Genomic DNA, 21,094 nt, shown 5'->3' with positions numbered 1-21,094 from the left:
CCAAAAAACCAAACAAAACAAAAGACCACCAAAATCACAAATGAAAGTAGAAACAATTGGTAACAGTTTTACAAAAATAAAAATATTTGTGGAAACAAATGAATATTTGCATTCCAACAAATTCAATAACTTGGATAAAATGGAAAATTCCTGCACACACTTAATTTATGCAAACTGAGTTATGCAAAAATGCAAACTATGAAGGGACTTGTAACTCAGATGGAGGTTGAATCAGTAATCAAAACCTTCCAAAAAAAATCTTTTTAATAGTTGGCTTTATTGGTGAAAACCGCAAAAACTTTTAAAAGACTCAATACCAATCTTGCTAACAATTCTACCAAAATTTGAAGATAAAGGAAATACTTCTTACCTGATTCTAGGATGCCCAGTATTAGTATTATATAAAAGTGAGCAAGAACAAAAATAAACTGAAGAACATATCCACAAATTATTGGATGCTGTGAAAATAGCAATGACAAAAAATTTATATAGTTATAAACACAGTACAATTGCAGGCAGGGTTTTCCTGTCCTGACTTCCTGCTCCCAAATAACCACCAGCTGCTTTCCAAATAACTGACTTGGAGACCTAATATAAATTATAAATACTTGGCCAATAGCTCAGGCTTGTTACTACCTAACTCTTACTTATAAATTAACCCATATTTCTTATCTATTCTTCACCACCTGGCTCATGGCTTGTTACACCATTTTCTATACATCCTGCTTCCTTGGTGGCTGGCTGGCATCTCCTCTGACTCTGCCCTTCTTCTTCCCATCATTCTCAGTTTGGCTTTCCCACCTGACTTAATCTTCTTCAGCTATTGGCCAGTCAGCTTGTTTATTAAACCAATCATAGTGACATATATACACACAGTGTACAGAAGGATTATTCCACAGCATACAATAGAAGAAAAATATCTCAAATTATCAATATAACTTTACAAATAGAAAAAGAAAAGCAGACCCAATGCCACTAGGAGGATATAAAAAAGATTAGACCAGAAAAATTAAGTCACAACAAAGAATTTATCAAAATACAGTAAACAAAATTTCAAGTTGGTTCTAAGAAAACAGCAACAAAATTGTTGAAATTTAGTTCAACTAAGAAAAAAAGAGAAACTTAAATTACTAATAGTATAAAAGAAAGCATACAGAAATATCTAATTCACAAAAATAAGAATGAGCATAACACTGTGCTATGAACAATTATACATTAAAATTCTTATAATCTTGATGAACTGAATGAATGACTGGGAAATATAAGATATATCAAGACTAAATTATAAAGAAATAGAAAGTTACTACAGATCTATAATTCATAAGGACATTAAATTTGTAGTGGAAAATCTTCCGATAAGTCTTGAAACTGGTGAATTGTACAAAAATTGAAAGCAGAAATTACATTAGTAAGTTGTTGTGGGATGTCTTTCTGTACGCTGTGAATATGTGTTGCTCTTAATGGTTGGTAAATAAAGCTTCTTTGGCCTATGGCAAGGCAGGATAGATTCAGGAGGGAAATATAAGCAGAGATAAGGAGAAGAAGGACAGAGTCTGGGAGATGCCAGTCAGCTGCCCAACATGCCAGCAGACTGGCAATGCCACAATCTATTATAGAGAAATTAAAAACAGACTAAGAGAATTTACTTTAGTTCATGTAAAACTTGATATTGTTAAAATACTAATTCTTTCTGATTTGATCTATTGATTCAATGTAATCCCATTAAAATTTTTAGTTTCCCTCCCCCCACAAAAAAATTGACAAGCCGAACATAAATATATATGGTGAGCCAGATATGTTGATGTGTGCTTATAATCTCAGCACTCAGGGAGCAGAGGCAGAAGTACTGCAAATTTGATTTTGTCCTGGGTTCTATATATAGTTCAAGGCCAGCCCGGGCTATATAGTGTAACCTGGTCTCATAAATCAAACAAGTAAATAAAATATGTATAGAATTGCAAAAGTCCCATAACAAAGTTATTTTGAAAAAAAATGATGAAGGACTTGTACTTTTCAGTAAAAGTTAATTCAAGATGTAGTAATCAAGACAGCATGATGACACGTTAATAAGGACAGGCATATGTGGATTGATGAAACAGCATTGAAAGTCTAGAAGAAATTCTTACATTTAGGGGTCTGTTGAGTTTGAAGATCTCTGGGCTGATCAAGGGAAAAAGAAATGAATACAGGCTTTTTGTAGCACAATAAGCTTCATGGGGTGGTGCTTGGACAGAGTTTAGTGAGAGGTAAGTCCCTGACCACAGGAAACCTTCTTACAAACTCTACTACAGGGCTGTAATCCAGAAGGTGAAGTAGATATAAGAACATTTACTCAGAGAGGTGGATCAGAGGTGGCTTCTGTATAAGTGATATTCTTCAGTGAGATGAGGAATCTCTGGGTTAGAGAATTCTAAAAGGCAGAGGATTTGGACTATTTTGTGGTTAGATCTTTGTTTAATCTATGGCTAGCAGATGTTTGATGCTTTTTTTTTTTTGGAATGACTGATGGGCTCTAGAAATGCCAATAGAATTATTTTTTGCTATAGTAAATCATTGGGTTGTATAAGAATTTGAGTTTGGTGCTGAGTGCTTTGAGCTAATAGTCTGATCTTGCTTTAAAGAAGTAAACAAAATAGGGGCTGATATACTACAGGGGGCATGTTTGGCTCATTCATATAACAACAATCAACTAATTTTATGATAAAGGTGTCAAGACAATTCATTGAGAAATGAAGAAAAATTTTAGACTAACTGTCTGGGACAAATGGATGTCCACCTGCAGGAAACTAAGCCAGGGCTAATAACACAACACAACACAATACACACACACACACACACACACACACACACACACACACACACACACATTAACTCAAAGAGAGATCTATAGACCTACATTGAAGAGCTAGAAAAGTATAAAATATTTAAGAACAACACAGGAGGAAGTCTCTGATACCTTAGATTACATAGAGATTTCTTATTTATGACATCAAACGTGGTCCATTAAAAATAAAATAAATAATAATAAAATTGGGCTGGGGAGATGGTGCAGTCAGTAAAGTGCTTGCTGCTCAAACAGGAGGACCTAAGTTCATAACTCCATCCATTCCAATGAAAGTCAGCTGTGGTCAGTCCCAGTGCTAGGGGGCAAGAGACAAAAGGATCCCTAGCTGAATCAGTGAGCTCCAGGTTCAATGAGAGACCCTGCCTCAAAAACTAAGTGGCAAGTGATTGAGGAAGACATCTATCTATCTCTGGTCTCCACATACATATGCACCCATGTATACATGGGCATAGACACACAAAATGATAAATTGAATAATCAAAATTCAAAAGTATTTTAAAAACACTGTTCTATTAGGTGTTAAAAGATATGCAACACACTGATAGAAATTACTAACAAACATTTTTTTCCATTGATCCATCAGTGGACATTTGAGCTATTTCCAATTAAAAATTTTTCTCGCATGTGTGTATGTAACACATGTGTGTCTGGTGCATGCAGAGGTCAGAAGAGAAAGTCAAATCACTGTGACCCACCATGTGAATGTTGGGAACCAAACCTTGTTCCTCTGGAAGAGCAGCAAGTGCTCTTAACCACAAAGCCATCTCTCCAGCTCTGTTTCCAACTTTTTGCTAATGTGAATGTGCTGCTGTGGACATGGGTGTGCAAACATCTGAGATTGCTTTCAACTTTTTCAATATATATCCAGAAGTGGAACTGCTGGATCATATGATAGTCGTGTTCAATATTTTGAGGTATTGTCATACTGATTTCCACTGTCCTCACTCTCACTGCCACTTGCTATTTTCTGTATTTTAAGCTATCCTAATGGGTATGAAACAGTATCTAGTTGTGGTTTTGATTTGTGCTTCCACAATCAATGACACTGATCATCTTTTAAAACAATTTTTGAAAATTGTATTTATTATTGGGTTGGTGTCATCAGGGTGAGTTCCAAGGAGCATGTGTGGAGGCCAGGGGGTAACTGTATGGAGTTTGTTCTCTCCTCGAACATTTGCATAGTTTCAAGAATCAAACTCAGTTTGCAGGACTTGGGCACTGTGCACCTTCACCCACTGAGCCATTTTACTGACGAGAGGAAATTTGAATTTACTGCATAGCATTCTATTGTATGAATATGCTATTATATATCTGACCATCTTTTAGTGCTGAGATTTGTATTATTTCCAATAAACTTCAAAATGTCAAGCAAATTCTATGATTTTTAAGACAAAAGAGTACTTTACATTTGGCTTTTCTTCATAAAATTCCTAACGGGGTGTGCGTGTGTGTGTGTGTGTGTGTGTGTGTGTGTGTGTGTGTGTGTGTGTGTGATGTAACCCAAGTTGACCTAGAACTGCTATAGTGGAGCCTAGCCATAAACGTCCTACTCCACCACCCCCTCCCCGTGCTGTGATTACATCACAAAAGGGAAAGTGGAAAGTCAGTTTAGAACTGGGGCTATTGTTTTCCTATGCTCACTAGTCACATAGCTGGCTCTTTTTCACACACACACACACACACACACACACACACAGAGAGAGAGAGAGAGAGAGAGAGAGAGAGAGAGAGAGAGAGAGACAGAGACAGAGACAGACAGAGACAGACACACACACACACACACAGAGAGAGAGAGAGAGAGAGAGAGAGAGAGAGAGAGAGAGAGAGAGAGATGAGAGAGAGAGCGCCAAATTTCACCTTTACTCATCTGTTATTTCTTCTTCATCAGGAAATGTTATGAAAATTTTCCAGTTTAAAATCTTACAGGCTGTGAAAAACACAGAAAACCAGGATCAAGAATATTTAAACCACTGTCAGTTACATCATTCAAAAAGCCATTCATGCTCATTTTTGGTATTTTTAAAAATCAAACGTTCTCCACCACCCTCTCTTCTCCAGAGCCTCAGGCTATAACCAAAGGGACAGATTAAAGATGAGTCTGCCTTGCCTATTTTTCATTCCCTGATGCTGTAGTCACTATTTCCTTATAGCTTTTTTAAAATTATGAAAATGCAAATATAATATCAGTTGAAAACTGAATGAATGATACTGCATTTCTACAAAATTCAACAGGGTATGGGATTGAAGATGAGTCATAGGTGGACGAATCGCCATATTAGAGAACCTGGGAAGGCAGGTGGAGTTGAAAACTCGATTCATCTACTAATTTACTGGCTCAGGATTTGTCAATCACTACAGCCTGGCAAATGAGATTAGAGAAGAGTCATGGGTGGGAAGGGGTGACGCAGCAAGCTGCATACACTTGAAAAAAAAAAAAGCCTAGACAACTGCGCAATCATACTGCGGCACCAGGTCCGGGTCCGTCTCCGCCCCCGCTGGCTCCCCTGCCCCCGCCCCTGCGTGGCTGGAGCCTGCCCACTGCGGCTCTCTGCAGTCTCTAGTCTGCTTCTTCAGGACCGTCGCAGCAGCCATAGGCGACCCTGCGTCTCCAGCTCGACCACCGTGCTTCAATTCCTGCTATTCCAGCTTCAGCACCGCCTTTTATCCCCCGCTCGCTGATTGCTATCACTGCAGCAGCCCGGCCGCCACCGTTTGGTCCATCTCCGCCCGGCCACCGCGCATCTGCTATAATTGGTGAGTCTTCCTGCAAAGGTCAGGTCGCCTGATCTGCGGGCTTAGCCACCATAAGTGCTGGTGATCTTTTGAAAACAATGGCCGAGTCAGCCGATTATAAAGAACTGTCTGAATCCAACCAAGAAGAGCTTGGTAGCCAGGTAATGGCGGAGGGGCCGGGGGAATGTCAGGACCGCAGTGAAGGTGCCTCCACTGAGCCTGGAGATGGAGGGGAAGGCGGGGAAGCATCCGCGGCTGTTGGAGCTGGGGAAGAGGGAAAAGGTGAAGAAGCTGCTGCAGGGTCCGGGGAAGATGCAGGGAAATGCGGGGATACTGATGAGGACCCAGATGCAGATCGTCCAAAAGGACTTATCGGTTATCTTTTAGATACCGATTTTGTTGAAAGTCTCCCGGTCAAAGTTAAGTACCGCGTGTTAGCTCTTAAAAAGCTTCAAACAAGAGCTGCGCATTTGGAATCCAAATTCCTGAGGGAATTTCATGATATTGAAAGGAAGTTTGCTGAAATGTATCAGCCCTTACTGGAAAAAAGACGTCAGATCATCAATGCAGTCTATGAACCCACAGAAGAGGAATGTGAATATAAATCAGACTGTGAGGACTATTTTGAGGAGGAGATGGAAGAGGAGGAAGAGACCAACGGCAATGAAGAGGGCATGGTGCATGAATATGTGGATGAAGATGATGGTTATGAGGACTGTTATTATGATTATGATGACGACGACGAGGAAGAGGAGGAGGAGGAAGATAACAGCACCGGGGCCACCGGAGGAGAAGAGAATAACGAAGAGGATCCTAAGGGAATTCCGGACTTTTGGCTGACTGTTTTAAAAAACGTTGAAGCACTCACTCCTTTGATTAAGAAGTATGACGAGCCTATTCTGAAGCTGCTGACAGATATTAAAGTGAAGCTTTCGGATCCTGGTGAGCCTCTCAGCTTCACACTCGAATTTCACTTCAAACCCAATGAATATTTCAAAAACGAGCTGTTGACAAAGACTTATGTGCTGAAGTCAAAGCTTGCATGCTATGATCCCCACCCCTATAGGGGAACTGCCATTGAATATGCCACTGGCTGCGACATCGATTGGAATGAAGGGAAGAATGTCACTTTGAGGACCATCAAGAAGAAACAGAGACATCGCGTCTGGGGAACAGTCCGAACCGTGACTGAAGATTTTCCTAAGGACTCTTTCTTCAATTTCTTCTCTCCTCATGGGATCAACTTAAATGGAGGGGATGAAAATGATGATTTTTTGCTTGGTCATAATTTACGTACTTACATAATTCCAAGATCAGTGCTATTTTTCTCAGGTGATGCACTTGAATCTCAGCAGGAAGGTGTAGTTAGGGAAGTTAATGATGAAATTTATGACAAAATTATTTATGATGATTGGATGGCTGCAATTGAGGAGGTTAAAGCCTGTTGCAAAAATCTTGAGGCATTAGTGGAAGACATTGATCGCTAAAGCAGAGTAAATGCTTCTGAAGTTAACTGCCCTACATGCAGTTACTGAAAACATAAGTAGTTAATTATAGTCTTGTGTTCTGTATTGTTCCTGTCATGCCAATTTAAAAATTCAAATACTAATTAATCTGACCTTGCATTGCAGTGATATGATATTTTGAAAACATGTAGACTGTGGTAAATAATTAAAGACATTAATATAGTATGTAGTATAATTCTCCTGAAGTCCTTGTGCCATGTAGCTATTAATCTGTGGCTATGAATATTATTAGAAGTGCTAACTGAGGCTACTTGTTTACAAAGAAAATATTGGTAACCCACCTAACAGTGTTTTGCTCTTTTGTCCCTTATTTTCTTAGTGCTCTGACCAATGGCTTTATTTTATTGTGCCTGCTTCTTTTTGCAGTAAATATACAGTAGAATTTAAAGCTTGACTGCCTAAGAGGCCAGCATATGGTTGAGAATTTCAGGCAAAATCACATTTATTATTGATAATAGCTTGTGCACAGGCTCCTGTATTGTATGTGACTGTGATAAATATTAAAATTCAGTTGTATTGAAATTACTGTTTAGCATTGAAGTGTGAGTTACAGTATTTTCAAAAGTTACAAATATTGTTCTGTGTAATTGTGTAAATTGTGATTACAGTGTATAGTTTTCTTTTACAGTATATTGAATCATTCATTGAAATGGACACTTCATTTCTGAAAATATATTTCATATTCTGTTCCTTCACTGAAAAATAAAATAAATAAAAATGTCATGGTGTTTCATGTTTTAAAAATTAAACATTTTAATTATAAAGGCAGTATGTTCACTGGAGGACACATACAAAATATTGAAAATATACATTAATTAAAAGGAAAAGCCATATTCTTACTTAATCAAAGATAAACACTGTTAATATTTTGATTTGTTTTTTACAGTTATTTTTGTATGTGTTTATACATGTATGCAAATTTACCAACACTGTCTAACATGAGTATTCTAAAGTTATTTATAACTGATCTAATTTTATTCTCCAGATTGGGTTGCAGGGGAACAAAAATCTTAATTTTAATCAATCCAGTCAATTCACTGCTATTTAATAATGTAAGTACTCTTCAGAAATAACAGGTTCCTCAATGCTAGTCTATATTTTAAATTTCCTATCTGTCCTTTTACAGGGTCATTTGTATATATTACCTTATGACACTGGAGGGGGCAGTGACTGGGGACAGTGGGATGCAGCTGGTCAGGTTGTCCCTTTGATAAACTATGAAGAATCACATCTATCCCCCTAGGATAAGGGCCCTTCCTGGTCACTTTTGTGTCACATAGAAGCTGTGAGTGGTGAGGAAATGCTAACTTGGTTTTGTTATTGCTGCTGCCTGCCCACACTTCTACCCCAAATGTTTTGTGATTTCACTGAATTATAACCCAAGTGGAACAAAAGCTTTGGTATGACTTATTCTTCCACTGCCCACTATTGAACGTGCCTCCTCCTTCAGATGGTGGTCCAGAGAGGTAAGTTTCTATCACACCTGCTTTTCTTACTTCTGCCGGATTCAACTGGGGAATAAAATATGAACTTTGCCCTTTCTATTTCAGTCCAAGCAGGACCTTCAAAGTCAAGTTCTCCCAGATATGATAATAGAAGTTCTGGTGATTTTCTTTGGAATTGCAATAAGTGGAAGTATATAGGGAAACAGACAACCTATTACTATCCTATTACTATAAAGAAACAAAGGATTCTGCCAATGTGCATCTTGTAAATACAGACAAGTGTACACTTTCACTATGATTAATGTTGACCTTTGAAATTTACTAATACCCCCAAACTTATCCAACAAATATTGGTTATTTTTATTGTGTTACTGCTACTTTGCACTAAAAAAATCAGGAGCATAAAAATATTTTTAAAGCTTGGGGTGGTGGTGCACACCTATAATCCCAACACTTGGGAGGTGGAGGCAGGAGGATCAAGAGTTCAAGGCCAGCTTCCGCTATATAAAGTGTTTAATAACAGCTTGGACTATGTGAAACACTGTTGCAAAAATAAATAGATAAATATCAGGAACATGAGTGACTCTTCCTGCTGTTTTGCAGAGAATGCCTAGCATATTGCAGCTTCCCATGGCCTTTTCTATTGTCTTCATGAGCTAGAGTGGTAAATATGCTTCTTCTGGATTTACCTAGACATAAGCAGGCAATTAGGACCCTATTGATAGCAAGCCAGGACCCCATTGCCATAACTTTCATGTCAGTGCCCTTCATCAAATGTATGCAAGGAATGCACCTGGGCTTCACCAAGCCTTTTTCAGTCCTCATTGCAGAGAAAGATAACACATATCACAGAAGACCACAGAATGGATCCATAAGTGTCAGAACACAATGCAGAATTTGGTCTTTGTGTGCTTTGGTGGAATATTTAAGGAAGTAGGGGTTGCTCTAGATTGGACACTGGTAAAAATTTGGAACTATTTATTAGTTATATCTCAATATATCTTAAGTCATGTTGTATCTGGGAAGACTAGAAAAATGATAAAGCTATATACTTGGTAAAGCAGCTGAAGCCTGGCTGGCAAGATTGCTCAGCAGGAAAAGGCACTTGCCACTGAGCCTGATGATCTGAGTTTGATCCTCAGAACCCACACAAGCAAGGAGATAATGTACTCTTTCAAGTTGTGCTTTGACCTCCACAGATGCATGTACACGTACACGTACACGTACACACACACACACACACACACACACACACACACACACACACACACCACAGTGCAAAAAAGATGCACACATTTTAGCATCAGTATGGGGTATTTGATATTAAGGTGTGTCACATAGTAACTTTTATTTTGTATACACTTAGACAAATTAAGTGGCCTAGCTTTGTCTCATTTTATTACACACCCCAAGTAATCTTGTGTGAAGTCATTATTCTACAAAATGGGTTATATCCAACAAGAGAATAACAGAGCTTACCTGTGTGAACAGGCCAGTTTATTGATGTCAGGGATTGCTTTTCCTTTTCCTTTTACCTTTTCTCAGGGAAACCATTTGAGGCTCTCATTGCTCCCGTAGTTTGGGGTAGAAGGGAGGTTCATTTTGATTTATCTTTAGTGTAAGGATCTTTTAAGCCTTGAGGTTGGACTATCAGCCTCAGACCACCACATACTCCTATACTAGAGTTTAGGTTCCTACTATGTTAAAAAAAAATAGGCTTTGGAGGCTGGAGAGATGACTCATCAGGTAATAACACTCTTGCAGAGGACCCAGGTTCAATTCCCATGCCCCACGTCAGGCAGTTCTCAACTGTCTGTATCTCCAGCTCCAGGGGATCTGACTCTCTCTTCTGACTTCCAAAGGCACCTTCACTCATGCATGCACATACCCATACACAGACACAGACAAATATACTCATACAAACTTAATGTTTTTAAATTGTGACTGGAAAGACTGCTCCATGGTTAAGAACACTTCCTGCTCTTGCAGAGGACCCGGATTCAGTTTTCAGCACCCACACCAGGTGGCTTACTACTTACTGCCTGTAACTCCAGTTTCAGGGGACTCCATCACCCTCTTCTGGTCTCTGTGGGCACTGCATATACAACACATAGACACACATGAATGCAAAACACCCACACATATAAAATAAAAATAGATAAATCTTTAAAACACTTTAAAAACCTAAAAATATAATTTCATCTTAATTCTCTTTATACTTGATTTTTTGTTGTTGTTTTGTTTTTTTGAGGCAGGTTTTCTCTATATAACAGCCCTAGCTGTCGTGGAACTCACTTTCTAGACCAGGCTGGCCCTGAACTCATACTCCTGAGTGCTAGGATTAAAGGCATGTGCCACCATGCCAGATTATACTTGATTTTTTAAAGTGAATTACTCATGTAATTCTGGACTCCAGGGGATATTTGAAGTAACTGTTAGTTAGGAAGGACTTCTGAGAGTTTTTGGCTTTCTAGGGAATAGTCTGAAAATAAAAACAAAAAATACAATAAAATTCCATTTTTAATACATGATGATAAATACATTAAAGTACTTGGTATTATGTATCCAAGGGCTTAGGCTTTAAGGTCAGGCTAGCTGAATTCCAATCCCAGCTCTGTAATTTACTAGCTGGATAACCAAGGTATATAAATACTATATGTATCTATCTTTGTTATTTATTAATGTTTGTATTCTTGAAAAATTCAAAACTACACATTAAGTTATTAATGTTAATTAATAATAATTATTCTCCTAATTAATTTCCAATGTCAGCAAAGTAAAAGTATACACTTTGCATTTCAATAACAACCTCCAAGACATCAGCAAATACTAAGACAAAGTGGCAAGCTGAGCAGCAGTACTTAAATTATTCACAAGACTGGTGTATTAGTTACTTTTTTGTTGTTGAGACAATATGCCACAACCCAAAACAATTTGTGAAAGAAAGATTTTGGTTTGGCTTATGATTCTAGAGGGATAAGAGTCCATTATGGCAGAAGAGCATGGGAGCAAGCAGCAGGCATGACGGCAGAAACAGTAAGCTGAGGGATTACATACTCAACTGCAAGCAGGAAGCAGAGAGAGAGAACTGGAAGTGAAGCTATGATATAAACTTTCAAAGCCTACTTTAACAATTTACTTCCTTAAGCAAGGCTACACCTCCCTATAACTATTCCAAAAACACTGACACCAACTGGGGAGTAAGTATTCAAATGCCCGAGTCTATGGAAGACATTTCTTATTCAAATCATCACACCTGGTTCACAAAAAAAGTAAGATCAGTTACTATTGGTATATTTCCACATGGCCAAGTATATTTATAGCTTTTAATTTGTATTTATTAAGCTCAATATTCATTTCAGTCCATTTGCAGTGGCTGCGGTAGTTTGAATAAGAATGCCTGCATAGGTTCATATATTAGAATGCTTAGTCATCAGGGAGTGGCACTACTTGAAAAGGATTAGGGGTATGACCTTGTTGGAGAAAGTGTGTCACTGGGGATGGGACTTGAGGTTTCAAAGGTACAAGCCAGGCCCAGTGTCCCTTTCTTCCTGTGACCTGCAGATACAGCTGTGGAAATCTCAGCTACTTCCTCAGCACCATGTCTGCCTGCATGCTGCCATGCTCCCAACCGTTGTAGATGAATTTCTAAATGGTCTTAATAAATAAAAAACACAGAGCCAGAAATTTAGGTTAAAGCTCAAAAGAAAGATCAGAGGAATAGGACAAACCACAAGCTAACCTCACCTCACCAACTCCGCAGCTTCTAAAGAGAGTTTCTTCCTGTACAGTCATGTTTATATGCCTTTTCTGTTCTGTTCTCTCATTGGCTCTCTTAGCCCAGCTTCCTCTTTCTACACAGATCTGTCACTTTCTGTCTGTCTGTACAGACCTCCAGGTCTCTATGGTTGGTACTGGGATTAAAGGTATGTGTCACCACCTTGGCTGTTCCCTAGTGTGTCCTTGAACAAACTGAGACCCTGCCAGGCCAAGTGATCGGATTAAGGGCACGTGCTAACACTGCCTGACTTTTGTGTTAATGACTTGCTATTACCTCTGATCTCCAGGCCAACTTTATTTATTAACATACAAATAAAATATCACATTTCAGCACAAATATCACCACAGAACCCCTGAAGCCAGGCTGTTCCCTAGTGTGGCCTTGAACACACAGATCTCCTGCCTGCTAAGTGATAGGATTAAGAGCATGTGCTACCATTGCCTGACTTCTTTGTTTATTTATAATGGCTGGCCCTTTTCCTTTGATCTCCAGGCAAGTTTTATTTATTAAAGCACAAATAAAATATCACCACATTTCAGCACAAATGAAGTATCACCACATTTCCCCACTTTTGTCTAATAAAAAAGTTACAACTAATATAAGAACTATATACAATAAGTACAATAATCATATACAGTATATACAGGCAATAAATATATCAACAATGTCTAGTCCATTTGCATTTGACAAATTCAGAAAAAATGTACCATTATCTATCATATTTTGGTGAGTCCAAAATGTTCCTAATCCACTTTCTATCCTAACTTGTATTACCAACAGAAAACTATCTGATGATGTCTTTCAAACTTATACACTTAACATCTCTTAGTGAGTTTCTTTCCTTAGTGAATTTCTTAACAAGGAAAACTATAACTATAACTATCTGATCTTCAACTTCCTCGGAGACCCAAGAAGGAAATAATATTACCTAGTAAAACAGGAAGTGCAAACAAGTGACTTTCAAAAAATGAGTTATAATTAATATAAGTTTCTGAGTGGTTATTTTATAAGTAGGCCACGGGACTGTGGGGGCCTAGCAGGACTGGAGAAACTTCCAACTAAAATTGGCACCTCACTGTTGGGCATTGATTCACATAGACCTAAGAAAGCTTAAAGATTCTGAACGTACAGAAACGAAGCTACACTAGGCTTCCTAGTCTCAAAGTCTCATGCCAGCAGCAGCACAGACTTGTCTCCTGACAGCTGCCTGCAAGATGGAGCTGACCTCCAGCCACCATGAGCTAAGCAACATGGTTGTGGATTCCTGCCACAGTATACAGTGGAATCTCCAAGCTGCGCAGTGTGGTGTGTGATGGATTTAGCCTTTGCTAGTACAGACCAGAAAGAAAAGGTTTTGGGCTATATGCTGCTGGAGGGAAGCATAGATCCACTGTCTCCCAGAGTCAGCAGAGAGCACAGAGTCTATGGGTGGCTGTATACATACCACCGCCATATTGGGAAGCTAAGGTGGGTGGAGTCAGCAGCCAATGATGCCGTATTTTGTACTAGACACACAATTTAACAATTTAAAATCTCTCCTGGTCAGAGAAGGATTATAGATTCACAATGAGACAGATTCAGATGAAATAAAACTCTAAACAGTTTTCAGTGTGTGTAAAAATATACATAGACTTGAAAGAGAGAGGAAAAGGAATATAGTCAGTTATAAAGAAATAGAAAATTTTTAAAAATAAAGTATTAAAGAGAAAGTAAAAGTAATATAAAAAATAAGCCACGTAAAGATGGAAATCACACAGAGAGTCTGGATTATACCGTGTTTGGTATTTCTAACTGGAGAGAGACATTTGATTATAAAGGCTGCTAAGTTAAACTAATAAATGTATTTTAAAGGTATCTTGACTTCAAAATTTGGATCTTAGGATGTGTTGCTTTGGAAAGGAGACTGTACTTTTGTTTCCATAGGAAGCAAGAGGCTATGGATTTGTTGCAGGTTAAGATGGATCAGATTTGATCAAGCCAGACCTCCTGAACCTTAACAGATGGTACCTATCAACAAAAGTTATAGCCGGTCTTCCCAGGACTTGACCATTATCTTGAATTTTCTCAGGATCTCCATAACACTATCAGTGCCCTCTATCAGCAGGAAGTAGCCTAGAAAACTACACCCACATTCCCAAAAAATGGATTATGGATGTCTGTCTTTGTTTAGATTGTTGGTTACAAATTGTTACTGGTCATAGTCAATATCTTTCTAAAGAAAAAAAAGGGGATATTATAGGTATGATAGGATGAAAAGGTAGATTTTTTAATTTACTTCTAAAGAGCAACAACTTAAAATATTTTACATTGCAATAGATTTTAGTTTATTACAAATTTGAAGTTAATTTTGTTATGCTGTATGTATATTTCTACTCTTGTTTAAAGTATTTTGTTTGTGCAACTCATTTGAAATTGTAGTGCATAGTTGAGAAATACAGATTAATAATTAGTCATCTATGATAATCAAACTTATAGTCAGTTAAGTTTTCTAGGTATAAATAGAAATAGATATTACCTATCAATTAGGTAGGTAATATTCAAACACTTCAAAGACCTACAGAATATCACATTTAAAATGTTTAAAAAACTTAGACTTTTCTAGACAATGAGACATGTCTGGTCTTGACAGTATCAATTATTTCAAGAAGAATGATGGGCATTGAATAAACTCATTATGGAGTTTGCTTTCTTTATGGCAAAACTTAGCCACTGGGTAAAAAAAGTGCCCTTGTGTCGACTGATTAACAGTATGTTGTATAAACTGGACATGCAGGACCTATAGGAAGGTGTCCAGTGAACTTTGCTTGGCAAAATGGTCCTTCAGGTTCCTGCTTTGCAGAAGAAACTTCCAGTCATTCTACAGGACACACAGAGAAGTGACTGAGAGACTCTAGGTCTATAGGTTGAAGAAGGATGCTCCAACATTGCAGAGGAACTTTGCGTGACGGTCCAGGCAGCCAGCTGTCTCTGTCGTTCTAGATTTTTGGAAGTTGCTTACAATGCTCTTCCTGTTTACGTAGGTAATATTATATCCTTCTGAGGTCTTTGATGTAGTTGAAGACTAGGTAGTTATAATTATAATTTTTCTTACTCATGATAAAAGATAAATTAGATATGAAACTTTAGACTCACAAATATAGGATAGATAAAATATTTTCTTTAATTTTGCCAAATACAAATAGACTAGATATTGTAACTGTAATTCTTGCTTGATAACTGTTCTATTATATGTAATTTCACTATGTTAAAGTTAAAACCTTCCTTTTTGATTAGACAGAAAAGGGGAAGTGCTGTGGAATGTTGTTCTGTTTGGTTGATACATAAAATGCTGACTGGCCAGTAGCCAGGCAGGAAGTATAGGTGGGATAAGCAGAGAAGGAGAATTCTGGGAAAAGGAAGGCTGAGTCAGAAGTCGCCAGCCAGACACAGAGGAAGCAAGATGACAAGGCAGAACTGAGAAAAGGTACCAAGCCATGTGGTTAGACATAGATAAGAATCATGGGTTAATTTAAGTGCAATAGCTAGTCAATAATAAGCCTGAGCTAATGGCCATACTGTTCTTAATTAATATAAGCCTCTGTGTGTTTACTTGGGTGTCACAAATGGGAGAGATTTATCCGGACTGATGGCCAGGCGGAACACCAGAAAACTTCCAGCTACAAACCATGATGATAGTGTGTAGCATGAATCTTCAAAGTTCTTATTAATAAAGTCAAACCCAAGGCCAGTTATTGGGGTCAATGCTGGTAGATCAGAGAGACAGAACAAGCCACAGCTATCTCACCTCGCCGGATCCTCAGCTGGTCTTGTCTCCTCAGACTGGAGGTCTCTGAGTCCTCATCCGGAATGGGTCTCAGCTGAACTGCTGCTCGAAAGCCTGAAGCTTAACCAGCCACATGCTTAACCAGCCAAATGCTTCTAGTTTCTGGTCCCCACGCCTTATATATCTTTCTGCTTTCTACCATCACTCCCTGGGATTAAAGGCTGGCTTTCTGGGATTAAAGGTGTGTGTCACCATGCTTGGCTTTTTCCAATGTGGCCTTGAACTCACAGAAATCCAGAGGGATTTCTATCTCTGGAATGCTAGGATTAAAGGTGTGTGCTATCACTGCCTAACTAGTGGCTTTTCTGTTCTCTGACCCCAGATAAGTTTATTAAGGTACAGGATATTTTGGGGAACACAATATCACCACAATAGTGGACTAAACCTCTGAAACTGTAAGCAAGCCCCAATTAAATGCTTTCTTTTATAATAGTTGACATGGTCATGGTGTCTCTTCATAGCAATAGAACACTGACTAAAAGAGTGGCCAACAAATATATCATGGATCTTACTTTAAATATGTGGTACCCAGAGACAAATAGAATATAGAAAATAAAAATTATGTGAAACTATATGTAAACCATAGGTATATAACATATGAGCTTTCAGTTAGCATACAAATATATGCAATATGAGGTCTGTTATTTATAAAGCAGAAAATCTTTTTAAAAGAAACAGAACACATCTGTGAGATGTATTTTCTTCAAATTATTTGCCAAATGACATATTTTAAAAAGAGAAACAAATGTTCACAATGAAGCAGTTTCTGTTTGTCATTTTAAAATAAACACTATTAATTATCTATTGGTCTATGTGTTCTAAGATAATAAAACTTTAGTTCAGGCAGACAATATGTAATCTACTTCCTCCATAGTCTGCTTGCTCATACATACACTGTCACACTCCCACTGACTCTGCATACATGGGTTTCTGTGTGTCTGTCTATTTTTCTGTGTGTGCATAGATGAACCTGAAATGAAACATGAAATATAATAGGAGTGTGTGGGGAGGGGTATGACCACTCCTCATAAAGGATTCCAGTCCTTCTATGACTTTATGCTTTTGGGAGTGAGTGTTTGCATATACAGAGAATGAGGGGAGAGGAAGAGTAGTTTAGACTGACTTTGGGTCTCTGACTGTGAAGGAATGGAGGCATGCCTGTGAGTATGCCAGTGTGTGTTTGGGAGCACACACATGCTAGCCAAAAAGAATGGGTGAAGCATCAATGTTCAGGACCAGGTGCTTTATGAAACCATGTTTTATGTGTAAGGGTACATGTGGTGTAAGCAGGTGCCTTAAGGGGCTTTGCAGAAGTTAGGGAATGTGCACGTGTTTTTTTTACTTTGAAGTCCAAAGTCTTCTTTTGTGCCCACTAAAGTGACTATATAGATAGTGTAAATGAAGATTGATGGTGATTTCTTGACCTTTGGCTAAGTTTACGTGGAGAAGTACACGTGGCAACCTAAAAGGAAATAAAAATTTAAGTGGAATGTCTTAGAAATGGGCAATGTGGGAAGTTTTGGATTCGTTAAGCTTTGATGTGACTCAGATCTCAGGTGTACCCACAGAATAAGTATCCTTTTGATTAATGTAATGTGACCGTGTCTTGGCCCTAGGACAGAATGAGAGCTCAGGTGTACAGCAAGTATGTACATATACATAAGAAATGGTACATAAAAAGTTACTGCTTGTGACACTTGCTGAGCACTTCCATGTCACACTCCTGCAGGGGCCTTTAGAAGAAGAAATAGACAATATGTAATTACCTAGTTATATTTCACTAGCACAGTAAAATGAAGTTATGTATCTATTAATTTAAACCTTGTACCAAATGTTCTGCATTCCTATGAAGTATATCACTTGGCCTAAAAAGAAGCTGTTAAGGCATTCTTGTTTGGTAAAATTTTGTTGAAATAATTTCATAAGGCAACTTCATGAAAATGAATAAAAGTCATGCTCTATTATTATTTTATTGCTGTGTTAAACCATGCTTACCAAAAATAAATTAGAGGAGGAAGGAGTTCACTTCGTTTACATTTCCAAGTCACAGTCTGTTTACCACTCTAGAGGTGGTACAATCTGGGAGAATGGCGCCAATAAATGAGGTGGACTAACGTCTCATGCAATAGCCAACTTAATTCAGAGCATCAGACAATTTATATATACTATGAGGGTAAAGAAGAGTTGTGTGAGTAAAGTATACAATCACAAGGACAACCTTCATGTGGCAGGCAAGCTGCACATAGCAAAATCATGTTTTTCCATAGAGGCATATAAACAAATAAAACTAGCTAGCTGTAACAAATAATCTCAAGTAAACTCACTCCTACCCACTATACCTGGGAGGGGCATGAAAGCACATTCTAAGAATAATTCCATGTTTTTTTAAGAAACTGAGGTCACAAGACTCTTGTGTTGTTTTCCTGGAGTTTTCTCACAAGCACTCAGAATTCTCCCACGACTTCATTCTTGGATCATGTTCTGACAACAGTTCATCACTGAGGGAATTCAGGGCAGGAACTCAATCAAGAACTGATGTTGCTGGAGGGTTTCTCTCCAGGTTCCCCAAGCCCCGCAGTCCCACAATCCACGTATAAAATAATCACTCAGACGCTTATATCACTTATAAACTGTATGGCCATGGCAGGCTTCTTGCTAACTGTTCTTATATCTTAAATTAACCCATTTCTATAAATCTATACCTTGCCACGTGGCTGGTGGCTTACCGGTGTCTTTACATGCTGCTTGTCCTGGCGGTGGCTGCAGTGTCTCTCCCTCCTTCTTCCTGTTTCCCCAATTCTCCTCTCTCCTTGTCCTGCTTATACTTCCTGCCTGGTCACTGGCCATCAGTGTTTTATTTATATAGAACGATATCCACAGCACTTCCCCTTTTCTTCTTCTTTTTTTAAAAGGAAGGTTTTAACTTTAACATGGTAAAACTACATATAACAAAACAATTATTGAGCAAGAATTACAGTTACAATATTAAAGATGTCCTATTGCTGGGCGGTGGTGGCGCACGCCTTTAATCCCAGCACTCGGGAGGCAGAGCCAGGCGGATCTCTGTGAGTTCGAGGCCAGCCTGGGCTACCAAGTGAGCTCCAGGAAAGGCACAAAGCTACACAGAGAAACCCTGTCTCGAAAAACAAAACAAAAAACAACAACAACAAAAAAGATGTCCTATCTATCTTATATTTGTGAGTTTAATGTTTTATATCTAACTTATCTTTTATCATAACTGAGGAAATTACAACTATCAAGTCTTCAACCACATCAAAGACCTGAGAAGGAACATAATGGTACCTGAGAAATGGTAGATGGATGCAAGCAACTTTCGGGAATCTTGCAAGAGTAGACCAAGACAGCTGGCAGCCTGGACAGTTACCTAATGTTTCTCAGCATTGTTGGTGCATTCAAATTGCCTACAGGCCTAGAGTATCTGACAGACCATTTTCAGAAGCAGGAATTCTGAAAGACCATCTTACCCTGTCTTGGCAGAGTACAGTGGTCGCTTTCCTTGTGTCCCGCTTGTCCAGAAAGGACAGCATTGCATTCATACTGTCAGCCGTCAAGGCAAGGACAGTTCTTTGCCCAGTAGGCCATTTTGTGCCAAAAAGACAAACTTCCAAATGGAAATGTCTTAGAAGCCCAAAATTCTCTCGGGATCAAATTGGTGCAGCCAGGAGAAATTGTGTCTCACGTCAACAGAATTCTAAGTTATTTAAATGCCATATTCTCTAGGTCTATGAAGTGTTTGAAGATTACCTATCTATCTGAAATATATCTATGTATACCTAGAAGACTTAACTAACATGGCTACAAATATGATTATCAAAGATGACTAATTATTAATCTATTTTTAATTATCCATTACAATTTTAAATGAGTTACATAAACATAATACCTCAAACAAGAATAGAAATATATATATAGTATAACAAAATTAACTTTAAGTTTGTATCAATAAACTAAAATTTATACCAATGTAAAACATTTTAAACAAGTTGTTCTTTAAAAGTAGGTTCATTAATCTACCCTTTTATCTTATCATCTCTATATCCTCCTATATATCTATATAATATCCCCTTTTCTTTTTTAGAAAGAGATCACATTTATAATCAACCTGTTTTAAATAAAAATATTGGTTTTTCTCTGTCCCACACCAGAGGGCTCTTCTGATTTGGGACACAAGAATCTCTTAACCATTTTTTTTTAAGCAATATGTCTGGGTTTAGAGGGGGAGTGAGCCAATTCCACCTCTAAAGCCAGCTTGGTATATTTGGGAATTTGGGCGTAGCATCTCTTACTACTTCCTGCTGAAGGGGGTGCTGTATCTTATGGGGACACAAAGAAAATTTTAGGCCTATGGGGTAGTCCTTGAGGCTGTATTGTGGGAGCCAGTTGCCTTGAAACCGTTCGGATGTTGGATCATCTGGGCCATGGTGTCATCAGAGATCTTTTAGGGGGTCTTGGCTGGTGAAACCTGATGTATCTTAATCTGGAACAAGTCCACAGCCTCTGGCTTTCTGTGGAAACAAAAGCAGAACCTCTTTTCCAAAGCAACATATCCTTATATCCAAATTTTGAAGTCAAGGTACCTTTAAAATATACATTTTGGCATAACTCAACAGCTTTTGCAATCAAATGTTTTTTCTTTGTTACGAATATCAAAGACAACATAATCCAGATTCTCTGTGTGGTAGCCATCTTTACGTGGCTTATTTTTTATATTAATTGAGCCTAATGCTTTAAACTGCACCATTCTAAGACTGAAACGGTGGTGTGGCTGCTGGCTCCGCCCATTTCAGCTTCCCAACATGGCGGTGGTATGTTTTCTGCCAGCTCTGGGAGTCATCAAGTCTCAGAAATAGTGGGTCTAAGCTTTTATCAAAGCAGCGTGTAGCCCAGAAACCTTTTTTTTAAATACTAGTAAAGACTAAA

At 38.3% G+C, this 21,094-nt stretch overlaps 1 protein-coding gene across 1 annotated transcript; it reads left to right on the top strand.

The window, feature by feature from the left end:
* Positions 1-5,278: 5,278 nt before the first annotated feature.
* Nap1l2 (nucleosome assembly protein 1 like 2) lies at positions 5,279-7,545 on the top strand. The gene has a single exon (XM_028891969.2). It carries the CDS (start codon positions 5,677-5,679, stop codon positions 7,063-7,065), a length of 1,389 nt encoding a protein of 462 aa, XP_028747802.1. The 5' UTR covers positions 5,279-5,676; the 3' UTR covers positions 7,066-7,545.
* Positions 7,546-21,094: the final 13,549 nt, after the last annotated feature.

The sequence above is a fragment of the Peromyscus leucopus genome, chromosome X (genome assembly GCF_004664715.2).
Source record: "Peromyscus leucopus breed LL Stock chromosome X, UCI_PerLeu_2.1, whole genome shotgun sequence".
Classification (NCBI taxonomy): Eukaryota; Metazoa; Chordata; class Mammalia; order Rodentia; family Cricetidae; genus Peromyscus; species Peromyscus leucopus.
Note: the sequence above shows the minus strand (reverse complement) of the source record. Positions and strands in the feature narration are given on the sequence as shown.